Source organism: Epinephelus lanceolatus, chromosome 17 (assembly GCF_041903045.1).
Source record: "Epinephelus lanceolatus isolate andai-2023 chromosome 17, ASM4190304v1, whole genome shotgun sequence".
NCBI classification, from domain to species: Eukaryota; Metazoa; Chordata; class Actinopteri; order Perciformes; family Serranidae; genus Epinephelus; species Epinephelus lanceolatus.
This window is the reverse complement of record NC_135750.1, coordinates 25,820,107-25,830,517: the sequence shown is the minus strand read 5'-3', so window position 1 is coordinate 25,830,517 and position 10,411 is coordinate 25,820,107. Positions and strand designations below refer to the sequence as shown.

General features: G+C 40.6%; 1 protein-coding gene across 39 annotated transcripts in view; it reads right to left on the bottom strand.

Moving 5' to 3' along the window:
* Positions 1-8,204: 8,204 nt before the first annotated feature.
* LOC117248330 (neurexin-1a) overlaps positions 8,205-10,411 on the bottom strand; it is a 286,729-nt gene continuing 284,522 nt past the window's right edge. For 38 of the 39 annotated variants that reach the window (XM_078176214.1, XM_078176215.1, XM_078176233.1 and 35 more), the window contains one exon: positions 8,205-10,114. In XM_078176214.1, the coding sequence (XP_078032340.1) occupies positions 9,810-10,114 (305 nt within the window). In that variant the 3' untranslated portion in view covers positions 8,205-9,809. The remainder of the gene's footprint in view (positions 10,115-10,411) is intronic. The other variant, XM_078176247.1, reaches the window with a different exon arrangement.

Below are 10,411 nucleotides of genomic sequence, written 5' to 3'. Positions count from 1 at the left end.
ATCCATATCGAGTAAAAATATGCAAAGCTTATCATCATTATTAACATAAATGTTATCATAGTCCCATTTCAAGATCATTTTATCACCCAGCCTTAGCCTCAGCAGCCTCTTACAGAGCAAAATCATCAATCATTCCTTTGTAATCCGGATATTCAAAAGAGGGCTCTGACATCGATGAGCAAAGACCAGAACATTACATCCTGCAGGTGGAGAGAGGAGGATGCACTGTTGTGCTCAACAAAGCAGACTATACTTTTACTCTTAAGTGACTGACTCCAGGGTGATGCACATGAAACGGTACAGAAATCCCCACTACAGTAGCATCTGTTTTACAGAGATCACAGGATATTTACAACAATCATAGCAGGACAGTACCATCTCATAAACAAGGCCTGAGAGTTTGAGTTGGCCACAGATGAAAACATGATGTCCTATGATGTCATATCACATGTATGGAGCACTATCACATGATGCATTACATGTAAACTGCTGAGAAAGTCGACCACGAAAAATAATGGTTGCCACAGCGCAACACACTGAGTAGCAGAATGTAGCTCAGCCCAGATCAGGTATTTGCCCTGCTCGACCTTGCCTGAACAGCACCTGCTTGAAGTACAAGGCTGGTTTCAACAGACAGAAACACAGCTGCACTGTGTGTTCGCTGGAGTCTCCCAGTGTACACTCCACAACACTGCCTCATGGAGGGAGAAGAGATGACAGCTTTGAACTTCCTCTAGGGAACCGAAGCCTTTGGTTAAGATGCTGTGTGTGGAGGTCAAGAAAAATAATCCGGGATGTGCAAATGTTCATGGAAAATATAAACTCAGTGGACTGCAACATAAATAACATATTTATTCCATATGTGCTCAGACAAACACTGGAGCATCTCTCAGCATTCTTGTGCTTCAGTATATACTGTGTGTGTGTTAGGTGCCCTTGAACAATGGCGGAGTTGGGATGCTGGTGGATCTGCAATATACCACTTTCCAGCTACTTCCTGTCCTAACATCTCTTCTCAAGTATCTCGAAACAATTCACACTTCAAATCATCTGAAATCTCACATGACTGCTGCCATGTGACCTGCACAACTCATGTGAGACCTCAGTGACTCTCATGTGACATCAAGGTGTGAGTAAGGTTAAAGTGACTCCTGTACAGTCAGCAGAAGCGATGAAGTGATAAATTTCCATTATTTTTGTAATTCTGACAATATGTGCCAGTTCCATAACATCCTGGACTTTTTTTTTTCTGGTCTGTCTGGTTTACCTGTGCGTTATACAGCTGTAAGACAGTCCACAAGGATAATACAAGAATGACTACATCTTTTGAGTGTGTTGTCTTTATTTTCAAGTATGTATAATGTATATTTTCTTTTCCTTTTCACTTTGTTTGAAGGGATATGTGTAATTAGGTTTATAATGACATTTGAGGATTAATAGGCTGAAAAATTCTGATGTCTCTCTTGTGCTCATTGAGCCTAACAAGCACTCCTATTATGTAATAATTGAATTGTGTAATAATTGAATCATTAGGTTTTGACCATCATCGTCAAAGCAATAATTCATTAATTCTTGTCTCAATATTGTTTCTGTGACCCCCACTGGCATATTCAAGCAACCCCCTATAGCTGACAGATTGTTGTGGTTGGGAAAATTTGCTCTAAATTACTGGTATTCCAGTTTATCCTCATTCAAAAGATTTAATGTTTTTCCCCCCTGACGTTCACATTTGTATCAAACAACCACCTATTCTACCATATATGCCTATTTTACTTTACTTCTGAGAGAGCCTCATCTAACCTACAATGTCATCGGGCTAGGGGAGGTTAGTTTTCACAGGGGGTCCAGACTCAACATATGGTTGTAAATGTGGCAAAACATGCCAATGCCAGTGGGCTACATGACAAGTGAACCCAGACTACTGATGGTACATTTGTAGCCACGTAAACTGTTGGAATATGAATCAGATTCCAATTTATTGCCAAATAGGTTTTCACATACAAGTACTTTGCTTTGGTTTAGTGGTGCACAACAAAAAACATAAGCAGGATTTATACTTGTGTGTCAGCTCTATGCAGAGCCTACACCTTAAGCCTGATTTATGTTCCTGCGTTAAATCAATGACGTCGCTACGTCGTAGGGTACGTGGCTACGCAGAAGGCTCACCGTAGCCCCTGGCGTAGCCTGACGTGCACCTCCCCAAAAATGTAACTACACGTCGAGGCGACGCAGACCCAGCGCAGACCGAGAGGGCCGTGTTTGCAGATTTCATCTTTAAACATCTTCTGTTGCGATGTAGATGTTGCAGTATTAAGGCCCATGTATGCTCAACGTTCAATACGGATACGGATACGGACGGAGCCGTCTGTCCGTGCCCCGCGTTCATTTCTCTGTGACCAGAAAAGCTGGAAGCTAAACAGAGAATCAACTAGAGATGACGATAACCATTCAGGAAAAGAACACAGCCTCCTACCGCTCTGGCGGTGAATTGCACCGCGACGAAATGGAGTGACGGAGAAGTTCGAAGGGTTCACAATGGCGTCACGGCAACGACGTAGGTATGTCGTAGGTACGCCGCAGGACCATAAATCAGGCTTTAGCCTACACACATAGCCTATGACCTTGTGAGTATTTATACCATGGTGGTCCATCTGTGTCACCTTGCAGTTACACTTCCAAACCACTGGTCGGCGGCGGGGTTTCTGTGAAGCTCTGTAAAGTTTAGTTGATTCCTAACACACCCAAAACACACATTAAACATGGCTAAATAGCGCCAACTTCAAACACAAATACACAAATTGGCTTCACAATAACTCACAGCATTCACAAACAAAGCACTTGTCTTTATCTGGACACATTTTCCCCACAAATACAACATGCTAATGTTTTTAGCACAAGCCTATGGCATTTTCCATTGTATAAATTAGCCTAGTGGCTAGCAGAGATTTCCTCTACTCATATAAAGCCAGGACAAATCACACACATGAATTAAAATGCTATTTTGTGGGGCCTTTATGTCTTCACAGTGTATAGCATCTGAACAAATGCTTCGTGCCCACTGAGGGAAATGGTTTCAGCTTACAAAAATAGACAGGAGGATTGTGTCCTCACGATGTGTGGTTCCATTTCTGGGAAGGTGTACGTCAGGCACTCCGTACAGGTACAGCGTCAGTTTGAGGCAGAAGCATAAATCCTGCTTTAGTCACTCTATAGCAGGAAACAGCTCTTGAAAATATGAGCTGTAAATTCACTGCACTTCAAAATAAAGTGTATTTCAGAATGGACCCGTGACCCACTTTTGGAATGACCCACCAGTTGGCAACCACCACAATTGTCGTGGGTGGCAGAAAGCCTATGATGCAGCAACAGTGCTCTATCATAATAGCATGCTTATACCCGCAGTCTACATTCAGTGAGTCAGGCTAGTGTAAGTGTTTGCCAACCACCACTGCCATCTCTAGTAGTTTTTATACAGCCTTCATACAGATGCAAATCTGCATTAAAAACTGTAGCAGGCAAACTGTCTGAGTGCAGAATCTCCTGTGGACCCTGTCCTTCCCTTCATTCAGGCATTCGTGTGTGAGGTTTGCCTGGGTCCAGACCTTTGAATCTGCCCAGTCCACCGGGACAACTCTGTCTGACATCAGGCAAGTCTGAGCTCTCCCTTGAAGGCCAGCTGCACCAGCTGTGCCTTAAGGTTATGTGTGTGCGGCATGGACCAACAGTGGTCAGTGAAGACAATTCTCTGTGCTGAGTTAGAATTTTCCACTTCCAAGATCATCTGGAGACTGAAGCTGTGATTGTGTTGCCAGTCAATCAAATCCAAGCCGCAGGGTTAACGTTAGCTTGGCCTTTTATCAGGATTTTGTTCTGACACCTTGTCTTTCTTTTGACTCCAAACTGGACGAATCTTTATGTTTGCTGTTTAAATTTCCTTTCGCATTTAACCACTTTCCCATTGTCACAGCCTAATCTGTACTCAAGACTCGATTAGTCTCACGCATGTGCAAAGATAGTTGGGGTAAGGAACTGACCTCGAATAGTAAAGGTCTGGACAGCTCATGTGTTGAGGGAAAGGTCATGAGACTGTTTTCAGCATGGATTGGGCAGTGAAAACCAATGCTTTCCAGTTTGGTAATTAGCCTTTAACCCTTAACCATGTGGGTCACTTTCAGTCAGTTAAATCTCACAGTTATGTACAAGATTTGATGGTTGACTGTCTTCCTCCAAAATTAGGTGGCTAAATCCACAGTTAAAGTATGCCCCAAACAGTTTTTATCCATGATCTCAGATGTGTACACAAATGCAAAACACCTTCATATTTTTCTTTTTATGAGTGTATGTAGTCAGATAGAGGGGTGCAACAGGATCCATGGGGAGCACTGTAAAATTGTAAACAAGTTTAACCCGGCTCATCCTCTGCAATGCAAAGTCATCTGGAGTCACGCTGCACTGGCCAAATATTTTTGTACAAGCACACATTCATGGTAATTTTTGTCTTTGTTGTTGTTTTTTTTTTTACATAATTATATTGTTTACCCTGCTCTTGTCATCACAGAGGAAGAGATGATTGTTGCCATGATAACTATACAGAGCGGTGAAACATATGATGATATGTGATAGATGTATTACTCAAAGTAAGGAGGATTTTTTTATCCTGCTTATAATGAAAAGTGACAGAATCTCAAACAAACACACTGTTTGCTGCCAGAGTTACAACACTTGTACTAATTTAAAACTTTTTTATACACTTATAGATCTTTAAGTAATCAATTAAAACAATGGATGGTTAATACATACACATGCAAGCACCAAACTATTTTCTGCTGCTGTTAATAATATGTCCTGCTGGTGTTGCAGTGTTGTTCTATATGGAAATATGTCACTACTGCCTCTAGTGCTTTTATATTGCATCAATTTTGCCTCAGGTTTTAGTCCTGAATCACACATTTGATGGCCATTACATTCTTGAGACAAAAAAAAATCCTGTTAAAATTCTTGTCGATATGTTCAAATAAGAAATGTAACATCTTGACGAAGGGACCACAGATGAAAAATAACCGAAATTTTGGATATTTCTGGCATTTTCATACCATGTGTATTTATAAATTTGCACTGTCCCTTCTCTACTAAAAAACTAAAACTATGGATGGCATTAAAGGTGTGATTGTTTTTCTAAATTAGCTGCAAAATTCTTAAATAATTAAGAATTTTAACAGAATACTTTGAAACCACATTTTCAGGGACTTTAAACTGGACCCTCTGCATTGTTCTCCATCTTTTAATCTGCACCAATGTACGTCCCTTTTTTTTTTTTTTTTTTACACAGTGCTATTTTTAGTCTGAGCCCAGCCTAATGTGTGAGATTGTGTTAGCGAGCACCTGCCCTGCTGAGGTGTCCTTGAGCAAGCCCCAGCCAACTGAAATGAGAAATTTTCCATATGGAGCTCAGAAATGTATCACACTTTACACATTATCACATTAGAAAGCTGCTTGAGCATCTGATGAAGAGCTGTGACAGTCATGTGGACTCTCTTGAGGAACCATCTGTTTGCCGCTACGGTTTTAATCCAGCTCCTAGTCTGTCACACCTTTTCGCTTTTATTCCTGCTCACCTCTGCTGCGCTACCTGGAAATCAAAGGCTTAACGTGGGATGGAGAGTAAGCTTCAGTTGAACCGTAGATCTAACAAGTGTGACTTTCCGCTACCTTTGTCTCCGTTTTCACCCTTGTAGAGATTTACCGAATGTGTCGAGTGATGCCTTGATGTCAAGTACTGAATCTAACCTTGGTCAGACTATGACTAAGCTTTTGGGGAGTGAGGTTGAGAGTTTGTGCCTTCATTTCAAAGTCAAGTAACAGCTTAGTGCTCAAAGGTAATTTAGCTATTGATGGTGATGCCTCATCTGTTGAAGTGCACACAGTTTATCAGGAGACAAAAACTAACATGGTGTCTGAATAGGTGTCCTCTATTTATAAGTGTTTAAAATTTAAAGCAATTAAAAAATACATGTCTTCAAGTGTACATTTTTTTCCTATACATTTAATCTTTATATAATTTTGCTGAGGTTATAAGGGTAAATAAATACAGTAACTACAACTACCAGATGGCAAGTCTGTTGACAGCCTGTCCAGAAACTTTAGGAACTAGCACTGTTGATTTTTACATGTACAATCACGCCAAAACTTTTTAGTGTGAATGTGACACATCATCTCAGCATGTACTCTGAATCATACACTGCATGAATGGATGTGATAGTTGAACGTAACACCCACCAAGAGCCAAAATTATATAAAAACACAGATGATCCAATTAAAAAAATATGTATATGTATGTACGCTAGTTAATAGGGAGAGACAAATTATTTTTTGATCCTGTTTGAATTGTACCATAAATAACTACCAATTTAAAATTTAATTTTGCAAGTTCAGAAAGTTGCAGTTTGCTGTGAAAAAGTTTCAGATTGTAATTAGAAAGACCACACAAGTCATTTAAGTGACGGCATACCTTTCTCTCTTGCTGAAGCTATGATGCCTGCGTGCTTTGTGCCGGGATGTACTCATATGAGTCACTGGTTTAGCTTGATTTTTTGCTTCCTAGCTGATAAAAAGACCAGAAGTTGCTGTATGAAACCAGTCAGGTAAGATAACACAAACTTCAATTAGTTGCTTCAACTATTGCTCATCAAAGATTGGAAACTATAATCAAACTGTTTATCTAAACCAGTATGAACATTACTTGTTTAAAATCAAGGCTTCAGATAAGATATTAATTATGAATCATTCATTTGATGTGGCTCCGACAGACAGCGCAACAGAGAGTGAGTGAGTTAGGGCACTCAGAGATTAAAGCGCCCGACATACCGACACAACACCACTTTTTCCTTTTAAAACAAAACTCACTTGGATTAATTTTTATGAAAAATCAGTTTGATTCTTTTGAGCTGAGGACCCTTATGGAAGGAATAGACTCACAATTTGGGGAAGGCAAAAACCCGGTTTTATCCCTGTCAAGAACACCCATTAAAGACAAAGGAACTGCTTGGCAACCAGACCAGGCCTCTAATTGAGACAGGCATTTATTTGTCAAAATGTGTAGCCACACCAGGCTAGTAAAAGGGACTGGGCGTTGATTTGGGACTAGGCCTTTAATTTAATTTTTATGGTAAGTTTTGCTGGCTATTGTGCTAGAGGAGACATGTAGCTCACTGAGCGATTTCACACAAAACTGAGTCATACTATGACAAACTGCACCTTTTTCACTTGAAAATGTAAGTTTTCATTTGACAAACATCATATGAGGAGTCATGGCACAATTCAAACAGCAAAAGAAATAATTAGTCCATCACTGAAGATGTTTTTTCCAACATGGACGAAGGGGACTTTTAGTGTGTCTAAAATCACATACTTCCATTAGTACAATTCTATGTAGTATACTATGTGCACTATTGGCGCAGTGTGCAAATTTCGACAGGGTAGTGTTGTCTCAAACCAAACACGGCCGTTGTGCACCCACCGGGAATGACGACCGCAAATTAGCTAGTTAGCAAACTAGCATTAGCATTCGCGTTATCGTTCGCGGTACCAATCGTTCTGCTAAATTAACTCAATAAACATACTGCTGGCTTATACCCGGCAACAGTATAGTGGTGCTTAGTGCAAAAAACACGTATTTGTACAATGCAGCAACGTTCGCAGTCACACAGTCCTCAGCCAGTTTGAAAAGTGGTCCCTCCCCTTCCGCTACATAGCCAAGATGGCGATCACTGAGTGCGAGAAGTGTCCATAGTTCCACACTCAACTTCTTGACCGTTTTGAGCGCACCATCCGGGTACTCATAGTGCACTGCATTTTTCCGTACTTCTCAGTGTGATGCACTCAGAATATAAAGTGTAAGTACAGAAGTACATGATTTGAGACACAGCACTGGTCTCTCTATAGGAGTGCAATGCTAAATCAGTGGAGTACAGTGTTTGATAACAAAATGAAAGTCACAACACCTGCATGTTTCTCTGATACATTTTGTCAGTAGACTGGTTTAAGTTCACTTAGGTAGCATTTTATTCATTTGATTTTTCAAAACTAGTTTTTATAATGGTTATTATCGGACTTTTTGTTGTTGTTGTTTTACGTGGAGTACAAGAAAAGTTACAGTTGAACGTAAAACACCCGAGAAGAAATAAAAGAGGAGCAAACAAAGAGAATTTATAATCATCATTTATAGTTCATGGTCATTTTCCTCATACTCATTCCAAGTACAGGTCTCTGGAAAGCAGAATTTGACTGACAGAATGACAGAACAAACACAGAACAGTTGAAATGGAGACTTATTTTGAGCTATTCTCCTCCGGTTTTGTATCAGCCCAAGCGCACATTAGACAATCTTATAATACCACTTGGAAACACACACAGCAAGTTAATTTATTTTAATCGTCATCATCCATCATCATCATCTCATCATCTCATCACCATCATCATCACTCATATTCTTGGTCTTCATTCTCACTCACGTAAGTCAGGATTGAGGAGGAAGGCAGTGATTCTACCAGTATCCTTAAAAGAGAGCCACACAAGTTGTCATGCCACACCTCTCTGCCTGTCAACGCCTTGTGCAGTTTTTGGGAACGGTTAGGCTACTACTGGTCCGGGATCATCTATCTCAGGTTGGCATTTGTATAAAAACTATATAGGAACACATGTAAAAACAGGGGAGAATCAAATTATTACCCAACTGAAAAAAATGCAGATGTCTTCATAAAATCTTCTATGTCTAGCAACACTTAATAACACTTATGTTTTCTTTTTGTCCTTTTTTTGTCATTTTATTCCAAAATGGTTGAGGAGCAGTTATAGTTTGCATCATCTATACAACAGGCTATAAAACACCACTTTGTCACAGTCCAGAAAGCACATATAGATGTGGTTGTACTGTATATAAACATATGTACTGTAATAAGATAATTTTGCGTGCATGGCTCCCGAATGATCACTTTTGAGACTTCCCCCCGTGATTCTGAGGAAACTCTCTCCTTTGAGTTCACACCATGTGAAAACGAAGGCCTCCAGATTTCTTACTGGCACAATGGACATATTCTTCTTCTAAAACGTAGTCTTTCAAGAGAAACTGCCATCCCTTCTCATCTTTGCACTGCGGCAGCTCAGTCAGCCAGGTATTAGTCTTTGCCGGCCATCACTGCCTCTTCAGTGAGTACTTTGGCTGATTTCTCGGACATCCATCAGGGATTTTTTTCTCTCTCTGACTTCACCGTCACCTGATTTTTTTTCCCCCGTCATCCACAGTAAATGTTTGGCGTATTTATTTATGTATTTATGCATTGTGTCATTTTCTTCTAGAAAAAGTCTCAACAACACAAACACAGGCAATGTATATGAAAACATTAAGTCTGTAATGCTGATTCTCCCTTTGCAAAGTGCATCCGTGCTCCTCTGTTTACCAGAAACAAGGGAGCTTGATAACATTATCCTGGCCAAGGGAACAAGTCACAGATGGGTTTATGTTGTTTGGTTGTCATGTTAGATATGTATTCAGTTCATTTTCAGCCGATCGCCAGAGCCATTTTTCCATCAGTCTGAGTCTGGACAGTAAATCTTCTCCACTGTCTCAAGTGCTTGAGTCTAAAGAAAGTTATTTTTTCATTTTTCATATTTACTTTTCAGAGCATTGTCTTATAGGAAAAAATGACTAAATAATGTTCATCTTTGTTATTATACTGTACACATGTTGATGTCCTGATTTGTCTTTTCCACAAATGTTTCACTTGGTCTGGCGAGGACCAAAGCTTTGACAATCACACGTAGTACTCCTTATCCTTGTTCTTCTTGTTCTTGCTTGAGGTTTTTGCGGTGTTCACTGGTTTCTCTTTGACGACCGTGCCGTTGGACTGCGCCGAGTTGCTGATGTAGTTGCGACTCTCGTCCACGTGGTACGAGCCTTCGTCCCTGTTCCGGTATTTGTACATGGCGTAAAGCAGGATGAGAATGCACAGCGCCGCTGCTGCTACGATGCCGACAACCATCCCCGTTGTACTGCTGGACTCCCGGAAGACCTCCGACGTGCCTGGGTACGTCTTGGTTCCAACGCCGGTGGGATTGGCTGCGAGGGAGACAGAGATATGATTACCACAAATGTGCTAAGCTGACTACCTTTTACATTTCATCATTATTACTGCAACTGGATTTATGGAAGTGATCAAATGCATTTCTTCTCTGCATGTGTGGATCAATATCATGGTTTAATACTGAATGATAGTGCAGACATCATGCCTCAAGGATTGGCTTTCCTGCCTGATAGAAGGGCATGCAGTTACACAGTGAACAGACAACACAGTCTATCATTATACGACGGTAAGCACAAGAGGCTCCCTGTCTGATTATTTCTGACTCTTTCTAA